Below are 13,106 nucleotides of genomic sequence, written 5' to 3'. Positions count from 1 at the left end.
CCATCATCCATCCATCTCCCCATCCATTAATTTACCCATCCATACACCCACCTACCCATCCATAATTCATCCATTTATAATCCACCCATCAATCCATTTACACACCCACCTACCCGTTTATAATGTGGGGTGACTCAATAGCTTGGTTTATAAACTACCCACCCATCCATCCCTAATCCATTAACCCATCCATAATCCATCTGTCCATCTATCCATAATGCCTCCATCCATCCATCTATCCATCTATTCATGCATCCACCCACTCATTCATTTATCCACCCACACACCTGTCCCTCCATAATTTACCCTTCCATTCATCCATTATCCGTCCACCCATAATGCACCCATACATCCACCCATAATGTACCCATCCATCCATCGATCCATTCGTTGATCCATCCATTCATCCTAATATCTATAAACCCACCCTTTCATTTATCCATGTACACACCCACCCATCTATCATCCACCAGTTCATAAGCCATCCATCCACCCATTCATTATCCATCCATCCCTCCATCCATCCATAATGCATCCAGCCATCCAGTCATCCATCCATTTATACATCAATCCACAAGTGGACCCTATGATTGGAATTGGGAAGGCTCTTTAGGTGGTGGCTAGGAGAATTACCACATTACCTACCTCTCTGGAGAGGGAAGAGCAATAGTTGTAACCTTGTGGGTTTGTTGTGAGGATCACATGAACTGATGTCTATAAACCACCTACCACATTGTCTGGATGCAGTAGACACTCTCTAATTATCAGCTGTTATTCTCTCTGAGGACCCATTTTGTCTGGCCCGTCTCCGGTTCTGGAAGTTTGTTGTGGACAGGTTGACACGCTGTGAAGGTGTGAGGCATCAGCCATGTGGGGTGCCCCTCCGACTCCCATAGGGCCCTGGGATGGCAGGCATAGATGTGAGTGCATGTGGAAATTTATGACTTCTGGGCCCCTCTGAGGAGAGTGGACCATCTACAGTGATTTGGCTTTGCTTTGTTAACTTCAGGGTCTTCTAGCAACCAACTCATCTCTAGCTGATGCTGGAAAAATGGCAGCTGCTGCTAATGCAGCCTTGAAGATAGCCACATGCCCACTCGACACCGTTACTTAGAAAATAGGATTCAAGAGGTAAGACTAAGGTCACTGATATGCACCTGTCCATCTGGTCATCCATTCAATGAAACATGCATTTATGCACCCACTGACTCATCTATCTATTCATCTACCTACTCATGCATCCATTCCCTACTCAGCCTCTCATTTGCCCATTATCCATCCACTAGTTCCACACATGCTCCCATCCATTTGCCTTATACCCACCTACTCAACCCATCCAGGCATCTTTCCATCTGTGTATTTACCCATCTCGCAGCTTATTCATCAACCACCTCTCCCAGCTGTTCATCAACTCGCCCAACTACCCATGCATCCTTTCATCCATTGATTCATCCATCTATTCCTCCACTCCCTTATCTATCCACCTGACTCTTCCAATAATTTTTTACCCACCTAACCCATCCATCTCTCTGGTTACCACTCATCCATCCATCCATCCACTTATCTGCCAGTTCGTTTATCCATCCACATGCTTGACCAACCTATCTGTACATATAGCTGTCCCCACATTCGTTGATCCATCCATCTCCTCACCCATTTCTCCATTCAGAAGCTTATTCCCTCATCCCTTTGTCTGGTCAGTGAGCATTTCCTGGATGCCCTTTCTGTGCCAGGCCTACGTCAGCCTCTCTGCACCTGGGCAAGCCAACTCTCACACAAGGTGGAGAGTGGTTTCTGACTCTAACAGAGAATCCAGGGCCAGAGAATCCAAAGGGCTTCATGAAAGTAGTGGCCTTCAGCTGATCTCTGATGGGTGAGAAGATGTTGAACATTCCCTTTAGCTGCAATTTGGGGGTTGGGCCACATGGGGCAAAGGGATACCGAAATGAAATCCATCAAGAGTCTGTTGCTTTTTCCAGATAGGAGTGGCCTGGACAGGAGGGTAGCTTTGAGAATTTGGGAGGTAAAATACATAGGACCTGTTGAGGGAATAGATGGGGTTACTGATGGAGAGGGAGGAGGCCAGGCTTCTATCTGTGGCAGTTGGAGAAGTGGGCAGGCTGCCAACTGATGCCATGAGGAGTGGGAGGAGGAGGGGAAAGGTGAGGATGAGGAGGTGAGGAGGGGGAAGAGAAGAGGAGGGAGAGGAGGAGGTGGGGAAGGAAAAGGGGGAGGAGGAAGTTTGGGAGAAGAGAAGAAACCATGTTGACATGTGGTGCTGTGGGACATCCAGGAGGAACCTTTTCTGCAGAGGGGCCACCTGCGGCCTGTGAGGGAGAACCCAGGAGTCCAGGTTCTGTGTGGGTGGTTTAGTGGTTGGTGATCCCAAGAAGTATTGTACTAGAGGTGAGTGGAGAAATGAGACCAAGGGGGAAGGAGCTGCCATGGGTTGTATTTTTGAGAAATACTGGGGGCAACCAGAGCCCAGTTTGGCTGAGGGATTTGGGGAGGAGCGTAGAGCAAGCCCTCCAGAGTGTGCCCATGAGTGGGAGGGTGCTGCCCAGTCAATCATCGATTGCAGGCTGCTCCTGGCCATTCACTTCCTGTCCCAGAGCTACTGGGCAAACAGACTGTGTTGGCAGTTGGACAGTGGGCAGTGGGCCCTGGGATGCTGAGGGTCCAGGGAACGAGTGAAAAACCAATCACCCCCATCCCCAGCACATAACAGGTTGTTGCTGTTTCTCTCCTCGGGCCTAGTGAGGCCTCTGCACAGAAAACCTGCAGTGTGTCAACCCCAAATGTTTTCAGGCCGTGGGTGTGCACTGTGGGCAGAGGCTTGTCTGTGCAATTGGCAGAGGGGAAGGGAACTTGGCCTGCAAAGGTGACCCTGCGCAGAAGCTCGTCCTCTTCTCCCAAATAGTGAGAATGGAAATGTTCTCCCTGCCAACCCTCTTATTTCCCCTCCATGCCAACTCTTGGCTGTCCCCAGGCTGGCCTCAGCCTCCTCACTGCGCGCCCCACCTCCCCGCCCCACCAAAACGTGCTGGCGTGCTCCGCTCTGCTCCTTGCCCCATGGTGCCTGCACTGGGAATGCCCTTCCCCTGCCTCTGCACCCCCAGCCCTGGCGCCTGTCACTGCGCTACCCTGCCTTGCTGTAGTGCACCCTCAGGCCTGCCCATCTGCAAACGGAGATTGGATTTTTAAAGCTCTTGTGCTAAATTCCATGGAGAGTGAGTGGATTAGGAGATTCTGAAGCTGTCCCAGGACTCAGTGAGAAAAAGTTCCCTGATGGACATCTGCCACAGGCATGGGCTAGAGGTGTGTGTGAGCCACATTTTGGCTTTCCCTGAACTAAGTGGCCTCTAAGGATTCCTCCAATAGTAGAACTTGATCATGGGGATGGAGTTCCCCATTGCTGGACATTCTAAGCACGGGCCAAATGCCTTGGGTCAGGGGTGCTGGTATGGGTTTTATCTCTCCTTTGAATGGTGGGATTCAGGCTCTGTCTGTATGTCTTATCACCACATGAGGTTGCAAAGACCTTGAGGACTGAGACTGGAATGTTGTCACACCGACACTGTGGCCTCTCTGAGACCTGGAGCACAGGGTTTTTTTCTCTACCTTCAGACTGGGAGCTCATCCCTTGAGGGCTGTGTGACCCTGGGCAAGTGGCTCAGTCTTTCTAAGCTTCAGTTTCTTTATCTGGAAAATGGGGTAATAGTCATACCGTTGTTGTAGGGATTAAGTGGGTTAATCAGAGCTCTTAAATGATGCCCGGTGGGTAAAAAGGACTGATTACTATGGTTATACCTCTGAAGGGGTCCTGGCCAGCTGAGAAGCCCCTGAGGGTGGGAGATCTTGAGGCCTGCCCCTCTGGGCTTCTCCATTGGCCCTTATGGTCACTGCTTTCTTGGCATCTGAGAATGTGAGCCCAGGGCTTGCCCTGGTCTCCTCCAGATGTCATTGAAACCTGACATGTCCAGAGCCTCAGGGGACTGGGAATGGAGTGTCCTGCTCTATCCAGAGGCCCCTCCCACTGACTTTTGGGCCCCTCCCATGGGTCATGTGGTAGTTGCTGCTCTAAAATCCCAGTCCAGGCCTGACTAGTATTATGAGAACGCTGGGCACTGGAGGCTGTGGCCGCAGCTGTTCGGGCTGGCAGTGACAGCTTCAGCACCTTTCAGGGCTCTGGGTCCGTGCGCTCCACTGCCTGTCCTCTGCCTGCTAGACTTGCTGCACTGCTGTCTCCAATGTGGAAGTCACCCCATCTTTTCTGATTCAGGTATTGCACCCCAGTGTCTCTCTCCCATTCCCTCCCAGCAATGCCCAGGACCCTCACTGGTCAACTTGGGCATCTGCTGACAATGGTCTTCTTATCTTTACCATCTCATCCCAGCCCACAAGTTGCTTTGTGACCTGGGCAGAGTCTCAGCCTCAGCCTCAGCTCCCCCATCTATAAAATGGGGAGCTGGCCTCCCTGCTTGCTAAAGCTTCTCTCAGCAAAACAAATCTAATTTCATTCCTCATCTGATTTAACCACGTGCAGCCACTGAGCATGAGTTAAATGCCTGCGTATCCCTGGTTGAGGATATCATCCCATACTTTTCTTTTTGAAAAACCTTTTGTGTATTGACTTTAGAGAGACAGAGGAAGGTAGAGTGAGAGAAATATCAATTTGTTATTCCACCTATTCATGCATCACCTGTTGATTCCTATGTGTGCCCTGAATGGCCAGGAATCGAACCTGCAACCTTAGTGCGTTGGGATGACACTCCAGTCAACTGAGCCACTTGGCCAGGGCTCATCTGGTACTTCTTAAATTGAGTCCTTAATGACTGCAGAGCCATGCAGCCTTCTTGCTGAGCCTGTGTATGTGTGAGGAGTGTCCTTGGGACATCTGGCAAGTTTGTGGTGCTGTGGTTTGTACTCATGGGTTTTCCTCTGGAGCTTTCTTTGTGGTGCTATATTCACCAAGCCTGTGAGGGGCCCCCCACAGCCTGAGTGTGTCACACACACATGCACCCACACATGCACATGCACGTCCACAGCACAATGAGGGCATGAGAGACTGACTACTGGCTTATCCTTGGCTTCTACTCTATCTCTGTTCTTCGGTTTCTGGGTGACTTTGGACAAGTGACTTTCCTCTGAGTCTCAGTTTCCTGCTCTGAGGAAAGGGGAAGCAGGTATGAATATGTACTTGTTGATTTTTTTTTTTCTATGTGGTTCTAGGAGCAATGCCAATAGATGAGAGGGTTGCCAGGCCTGTGTGACAGAGTCTGGGTGGGTCCTAGGTGCCCAGCCTTGTAGAGACATCAGGAGTTACTGCACAGTGCCGCCTACCTGGCAGCTGGCCAGGTGTGAGGCTGCTCAGCTACCAGGAGCAGTGCACCAGGATGGGCTCTCTGGCCTTTGATTCTTGCACTTCTGTCCCACGCAGGCCTTGAGCTGTTTGGAGCCCCAGCTGGAGTAACCATGACCCGTTGGACATCCCTCCAGGCCTCCAGGCCACACAAACCCACCCCCAGCAACCCAGCAGCCCCCTGCCAGCATCTGTGTACCCCAACCCCGACACCTCCCCTTGGAGGGTCCAGACATCTGGGGCTGAGCTGTCTTCCTGGCACAGGGAGTCCCTGGGGTCCCCAGCACCACCGGCTCCCTGCCTCCTGGCCCAGACAGAAGCGGCACCCACCATTTCAGCCTCCGGCCTCCGTTCCTCCAATCCATGGTGAGGTGGTCAGCTGGAGCACCTGTGGGGGGAGGAGAGCAGCATGAGGAGAGGCCCCCCAGAGTCTGGGGCCCCATGACGGAAGACCTTGCATTGGGCAGAAATGGCTCAGCTCTTAGCTTATTGACTGTGTGGCTTTGGGGAGGTCACTTTGCCTCTCTGAGTTTTCATCCCGAGAGTAGAAATACAGACCGTAGCTACCTCCTTGAGCTGTGGACTGGCTGAGCTGAGAGCATTTGCTGACGTGTCTGGCCTGTTCTCCCTGTGGTTTGAGGAGCTGGTTCTCTCGGGCAGTAAGCACTGCACGAGCCTCATGTATGTGCCAGCTCTGGGACCCAGCAGCACCTAGCAACCGAGACACACCCTGGGAGCCTGAGGTTGGAGGCTGTGCCCACCCTGAGGCTCTGGTGGCACCTGCTCACACACACCAGGGATGAAGCCCAGTGTTGCTCCCTCCTGGCTGTGTCGCTTCCAGTGTCTGAGCCTCCGGTGGGTGCCTCCCTGCTCCCAGTCCGGCCGTCCGGGGACCTTCTCCTCTGGGGCTTCATTGTCTTCTGGGCACTTCAGGGTTCCCAGCCTTGTCTAACTTTGACCTCATAGTGCCACCAGGTGGGATTTGGGGGTGCGTGAGGGTCCCCACTGGTGGGGAGGAGCATGCCCTACTCTTTATCCCTCTGTCCAGGCCAGTCGGCCAGCAGTATCCCTCTCCTTCCAGCTCCGCTCTGCTGAGACAGGATGAGGTACTTAGTACCCACAGCCCCAATGCTAATGGCCAGATGGCCTCAGTGTCCTCAGGGCCAGGTGGTGCCATGGCGCCCAGCCTGCAGATGCCTCAGCCTGGCACCAGCAGGCCATCCCGGAGCCAGCAGCGCATTGGAGGATGGGTGGCACTGGCTTGTGTGTTCAGGGGCTGGACAAGTAATGCCAGCCATGGGAGCAGTGTTGGTCTGGTGTGGGTGTGGTACTGTGGGGTGTGCCCTGAGATCGCCCAGTGTGTGTGTGTGTGTGTGTGTGTGTGTGTGTGTTTGCGCGCGCGCACGTGGCGGGCTGAGCAAGTGACACTTCTGAGTGCTTCCCATGTCCTTTTGTCTGAAGCTGAGGAAGGTGGGTGTTGGGGAGACCCCTGTGATGAGGTCACCCCTCTGGGCACTGACTTAGGGGCCCCACTAGGTACTGCTCATGACAAGGATGCAGAGGACATGGCGTATGGGTTTTGAGAGTGGGTGCCTTGGGTAGAGTACATGAATGTCAGGAGGATGGCTGGGGCCCAGCTGGGGTGTCCTTGGGGACAAGGCCTTTGATAGACCCTGGGGGGGTGAGTCAGCAGTGAGCGAAACAGCAAACTTCCCATGCTCAGGTGTCTGATGGTCTTGTGGGAGGGAGTGCAACTGTGTGCACATCATAGCTGTTATCATTACTACCTTTATTAGGTCAGAGGTCAGGGTTGTAGGGTTCCACTGGGGACCTGAATGAGGTGTAAAATCATCCAAGAGCACAGGAAGAGCCTCTGTAGATGTTCTTGTGGCACTGAAGCCAATGCCCGAGAGAGGGAGGGGGTGGGGAAACTCCTGGGAGGAGAGGGTACAGGAAGGAGGCCATGGGCTACAGCATGGTACGTGGTGGGGGTGGGGGTGCTGGGAGCTGACATCTGAGGAGTCCCGGCACTGCTCATGCAGGCACTACTGATGCCAGCGAGGACTCCCTGGCTTTGATCAGATGACAGACAGGCTCCCTCTGGCTACTGCTGGACTGGGGTTGGGCAGAAGCATGGTGGGCGAGGTGGCTGCCAGGCTGGTCCAGGTGGGTGATGATGGGGACTCGGGCCGTGAGCGTGGAAGAGGGTGATGGATCCTAAATATATGCTGAAAGTAGAGCCCTTGGTGTGGAATAAGAGAAGCTGAGGGTGAATTCAAGGTTTTTGGCTAGAGGTACTGGGAGGATGAAGTGGCAGTTTTCCAAGCTGAGAAGGATGTTGAGGAACTGACTTATGGTGGGAGGGAAGATTAGGATCTTGGTTGTGGGTAAATTAGGGTCAAAACATCTGCCAGCCCCCATCTGAAGGCCCCAGGTGGGGGAGTCCGTGGGCCGGTGCAGGACATCTGCTGTTCTCTCTGTTGCAGGAGCCGTCTCACCTGGAGCCAGCCTGGGGGCGAGGAGCCAGGACTGCCCTGTTCCCGGGATGACTGCAGCCAGCCGGGCCAATCCCTACAGCATTGTGTCATCAGAGGAGGACGGGCTGCACCTGGTTACCATGTCGGGCACTAATGGCTTCGGCAACAGCAAGGTTCACACGCGGCGCAGGTGCCGAAACCGCTTCGTCAAGAAGAACGGCCAGTGCAACATTGAGTTTGCCAACATGGATGAGAAGTCGCAGCGCTACCTGGCTGACATGTTCACTACCTGTGTGGACATTCGCTGGCGCTACATGCTGCTCATCTTCTCACTGGCCTTCCTTGCCTCCTGGCTGCTGTTCGGCGTCATCTTCTGGGTCATTGCTGTGGCTCACGGTGACCTGGAGCCAGCTGAGGACCGCGGCCGTACGCCCTGTGTGTTGCAGGTCCATGGCTTCATGGCAGCCTTCCTCTTCTCCATCGAAACACAGACCACCATTGGTTACGGGCTGCGCTGTGTGACAGAGGAGTGCCCAGTGGCTGTCTTCATGGTGGTGGCACAGTCCATCGTGGGCTGCATCATCGATTCCTTCATGATCGGTGCCATCATGGCCAAGATGGCCCGGCCCAAGAAGCGGGCGCAGACACTGCTGTTCAGCCACAATGCCGTTGTGGCACTGCGCGACGGCAAGCTGTGCCTCATGTGGCGTGTGGGCAACCTGCGTAAGAGCCACATTGTGGAGGCCCACGTACGGGCTCAGCTCATTAAGCCAAGGGTCACAGAGGAGGGCGAGTACATCCCGCTGGACCAGATTGACATCGATGTGGGCTTCGACAAGGGCCTTGACCGCATCTTCCTGGTGTCGCCCATCACCATCTTGCACGAGATTGATGAGGCCAGCCCGCTGTTTGGCATCAGCCGGCAGGACCTGGAGACAGATGACTTCGAGATTGTGGTCATCCTGGAGGGGATGGTAGAAGCCACAGCCATGACCACACAAGCCCGAAGCTCCTACCTGGCCAATGAGATCTTGTGGGGCCACCGCTTTGAGCCTGTCCTGTTTGAGGAGAAAAACCAGTACAAGATTGACTACGCACACTTCCACAAGACCTATGAGGTGCCCTCTACTCCCCGCTGCAGTGCCAAGGACCTGGTGGAGAACAAGTTCCTCCTGCCCAGTGCCAACTCCTTTTGCTATGAGAATGAACTGGCCTTCGTGAGTCGTGATGAGGAGGATGAAGCTGATGAAGACCAAGATGGCAGCAGCGCTCAAGCTAGGCATGACTTTGACAGACCCCAGGCTGGCAGCAGTGCCCTTGAGCAGCGGCCCTACAGACGGGAGTCAGAGATCTGACCTGCTGTTGGCCAAGGTGCAGAATCCACCCAGCCAGGGAGAAGCCTACATCCCATCAGGGCCCAGGGTTGGGCAGAACGGACCAGGCACCCTGGTTGCAGACTCCAGTGTTTTAGATGTTTTATGTTTCTTCACAATGGCCTTGGAAGGTTGGCAGGAGAGTGGGTGGCTGGAGTGGGCAGTCCCCAGCCCCAGAGGCCCAAGCAGGTTCAGTGGCAAGGAGGTGACCTCCTGGGGGCTGGACCTTCTGCCCCAGGAAAGGGCTGCAGTCTGCCCGGAAATGGCTCTGCAGCTGGCCACTCAGCCTGTGGGTGGAGACTGGAAGGCTGCACAGCACCCCGCAGGTTTTTAACTTGGGGAGAAACAATGGGTTTTGGCTTTCTCAATCTTAGTTTGAGTAAGACTGTTTACAAAAAAATTCACGTGATTAAAATTTTTTTAATTCATGCGGGTACAAAAAAAAGGACAATTAGCATTCCATTTGTTTGCCAGGATGCAAGCAAGCTCCCGATGGTTCCCTAAGTCTGGATGGACCTCTCTCCTCAGTGAAGGCCAGGCCCTTGTGGGTGGCGGACCTGCAGCAAGCACAGCGGCACCATGGTTCTTTATGCACGTGGGTAGTTAGATTCCATCTGTGATAGGAAAACCAAGCCCATGCCAATCATAATACAAGCTTCCCAGTGTCATAGAGGTGGATAGGGGCCAGGGAAAAAAACTAGCTTGAGCTTTTTGAGTTTGACTGCATGTTAGAGGCACTTCTCTGGGTTGGATAGGAGACCTGCGTGCCATGGAGGGTCCCTTCTCCCCCAGTGCACTGGATTACCCTGGTTTGCTTCTCTCCTTTTCTGGCCCTTGGCCTCCACCCCTTCTGTGGAGAGGGGCCTTTGGGACATGCAGGAGCGGATGGCTCCAAGGGAAGGGGAGCCCTGTTCCCAGGCTGGGAGGGACTGGGTCCGGCCCGTCTCATAAGGGGCCCCAGCATAGCCTGTGCCTTAGAGACACTGAGTGGTCTCACTCCAGTTTCTGTTTTTATGGGACTCTCCTGTCCTCCCCGCTGCCCTGATTCCACCGCCAAGTCCCTGCCAGCACCTCTGTCTGCGGAGGCCGGGCTGGCTGGTGCTGTCTCTGAACCTGGGGCAGCATGGGGGAGCCCAGGCGAGCAGTAGCCAGGCTGTATCTGGCCTGAATGGCAGAGGAGCAATCTGGATGTGGAATTGTCAGCTGAGGTAACTAGGAGTGGCACACACATCTGGGAACTCTAGTCAACAGGTGGTTTGGTGCTGATGGCTCTGCTGGCCCAGATGCAGGCCCCTGGACGAGAAGCTGCCCAATGGGGCTTATTTCTGACAAAAAGGACAGCTGGTGGGGGCTCAGCCCTGGGATGGAGCTGGGGCCCTTCCCAGGACGGCTTAGAGTGCCGTCCTCCCAAGTGACCAGGCCCACATGGAAGTCAGTATTAGAAAGCTGCTATCTCCTCAGCTGGCTTTCCCAGGCTGCTCCAAACTGTGCCCTCAAGACAATTCATACCCTGAGGCACCAAGAATGCTGGCCCAAGTAGGGGAAGCTGAGGTGGAGGGCAAGGTAATGCCAATAAGGGCTGAGACTCTAGTGACAGGGAAAGCCTGGGGCCTGGGTGGGGTCTCCTGACTTTTCCCTCCTCCTGTGACCCCTACTACAGGTAGTGGTGGAAGGCCTGGGCATGGACTGTTAGCTCCCACCCAGAGACACCTCTGCAGCCCTGACCCTGAGGTCAGCCTGTCTCAGCGTCAGACCTCACCCTAACTTCAGGCCAAGGTTCACCCTGGGGCACTGGAGGCAGCTCCCTGGCCCTGAGCCAGGCTGGCTTACTCAGCCTTAGCCCCCGGGATAAGGATGGAACTGATGTTGGAGCACTTACCTACCAACTCTGTCCCCAATTGCCAGGCTGAGCCAGGGTGGAACAAGGTGGCCCCAGTTAGCTGGGCAGCATCAGGGGCCGGTGCTCTGACCTACCCAGCACCCAGAGATCCTTCCAGGGCCAGGTGGGCCAGTCTTCCACTCCATCCAGAGTAGAACTCATGGGAACTTCAAGGCCTGGGTGATTTCAGGTGGCCTGGTGTACTTTCTCTCATGTCTGTCCCCTCACAGGCCCACACCAGACAGCTCAGTCCCCAGATCTGGTGGGAGACAAGCTTCAAGCTGCCTTTCATCTCTTGGCAAAGGAAGATGCTGTGTTTTCACTCTTTTGCCCTCCCCCATCCCCTGTATTTATTTATTGCTTGTGCTAAAGACCAAATAGTCTCCCTCTTTAATGCACTTGAAACTGGAGGGCGGATGGGAGGAGGAACTGTTGTGTGTGCAGAGCAAGGATCACATGGCTCCTGGGAGTGTGTGAGGGTGTGTGTGTGCCCATGTGTGGTGTGTGGAGAGCATGTTAATTCACTGAACATGCCACACAGGTGAGTGGGGAATGGAATGCTCACACACATGTGCATGCATGTGGTGTGTGGCAAGTGTGCATGCATGCATGTTGAGTGTGGTCTTTGCTGAGCAGGTGTATATTCCAAAGTGCTCCCGCCCTCACCCTCCCAGGCAGTGGGATTTCCAAGAATGTTCCCAATAGTCTGAACGAGGAGGTCCAGAGTTTGGAGTGGGCTAAGGATGTGGCCTCTGGCACTCTCTGCTCTGGGCATGAGCTGCCTATGTGGAACAGGGACAAGCTGGCAGAAGTGTGTGTGTGACTGAGTGTGAGCATCAAGTGTATGGATTCACGTGGAATGATCTCATATGTGTTCAAGTGAAACATACAGTTGCTTTGCCTGTACGAATGTGTGGATTCATCGTACATGGGACTGTTGTACAGATGTGTGCACGTGACAATCTGTGTGTGAATCTGGATGATAACAGTTCCGTGATATGTGTGTGTGTGTGCAGGTACACACACGTAGTTATGTGCATATTTACCTGTAGGTGTGTGTGTGTTATATGTGGGCATTGGTGTAAAGGTTCACCAGGCTGTCAGGCCAGGCACACACCACTCAGGATGGACGCTGGCTGTGGACATCAGCATAGCCAACGTCAGCCATCCCACTGGCTCTCTGTCCCAATCATGTCCATGGAGGCTGTGTGGAGAGTGTGTGCCTGGGCCTGAGGTGATATCAGTACATGTATGTGAGTCCTTGGCATCCAGCAGGAAGCAGCTGTGTGTAGGAGGCATGTGTGTGCCTGTCCCTCTAAACATGTGCATGCATGTGGTACGTCTGTGTGGCAGCTGTGCCAGGCTGTGAGCAGGGATGGTGCCTGCCTGCTGGGGACAGTGTGTATGTATGTGAGTGTGTGCAGGCCCTGGGGGTTGTGCATGTGAATGTTGGGGTGGTGTGTCCACGTGTGTGCCCTTGCATTGCTGTGCTGCCCAGTCCCTGCCCACATGAGGGTCCCGGTGGGGGTTGGGGGGCTTGGTGCAAAGGAGTGTCCTGCACAGGGGTGTCTGCCCTGCGTGAGATCACAGAATGTCAAATATGTTTTAAATGGTGAACTTTCATGTTATTTTCAGTACATAGCAGTATCTGAAGACGTAAGCCACGAGACTAGACCACATTAAATGCATTTGGATCTCCTTGAGCGCCACCATGTGGAGATGTGTGTTTAAAAGACCCTGACTGGCTCCAACACACGCTGGCAGTGCTTGTGCTTCCTCAGCCCGCTGTGTTCTACAGTGATGGGGCCCCCCAGGGGTCTTCAAGGGTTGGGGGTGGGGAGGAATATGGCAACAGCTTGGGGATAGAGGACAGAACACAGCCTCCTCACAGACCCTGGTGTGCTCCTCAGCCAACACACACCCCTCACTCTCCCATGACGAAACACCTCTCCCACGTGGGCCCTGAGGGGCCAGGCCGCCCACTCAGACTGCATGTCACACCTCCCAGCTGTGTG

General features: G+C 54.2%; 1 protein-coding gene across 3 annotated transcripts; it reads left to right on the top strand.

Moving 5' to 3' along the window:
* The first annotated feature begins 1,019 nt into the window (after positions 1-1,019).
* KCNJ12 (potassium inwardly rectifying channel subfamily J member 12) lies at positions 1,020-9,311 on the top strand. 3 transcript variants are annotated; one of them, XM_090290854.1, is made up of 2 exons: positions 1,020-1,131; positions 7,849-9,311. In XM_090290854.1, the coding sequence occupies exon 2, from the start codon at positions 7,908-7,910 to the stop codon at positions 9,192-9,194; it is 1,287 nt and encodes a 428-aa protein (XP_090146980.1). In that variant the 5' UTR covers positions 1,020-1,131; positions 7,849-7,907; the 3' UTR covers positions 9,195-9,311. The 3 variants fall into 3 exon arrangements, with proteins under 3 accessions (XP_090146980.1, XP_090146981.1, XP_090146979.1); XM_090290855.1 differs by lacking the exon at positions 1,020-1,131 and adding an exon at positions 4,127-4,282; XM_090290853.1 differs by lacking the exon at positions 1,020-1,131 and adding an exon at positions 5,674-5,728.
* The last annotated feature ends 3,795 nt before the right edge of the window (positions 9,312-13,106 follow it).

Source organism: Furipterus horrens, unplaced genomic scaffold (assembly GCF_987537825.1).
Source record: "Furipterus horrens unplaced genomic scaffold, mFurHor1.1.pri manual_scaffold_11, whole genome shotgun sequence".
Taxonomy (NCBI): domain Eukaryota; kingdom Metazoa; phylum Chordata; class Mammalia; order Chiroptera; family Furipteridae; genus Furipterus; species Furipterus horrens.
The sequence above is the reverse complement of the archived record's forward strand: the minus strand, read 5'-3'. Positions and strand labels throughout refer to the sequence as shown.

Bases quoted from the DNA above. Each gene is read 5' to 3' on its own strand.
- KCNJ12 (XM_090290854.1), top strand. From the start codon at position 7,908: ATGACTGCAGCCAGCCGGGCCAATCCCTACAGCATTGTGTCATCAGAG.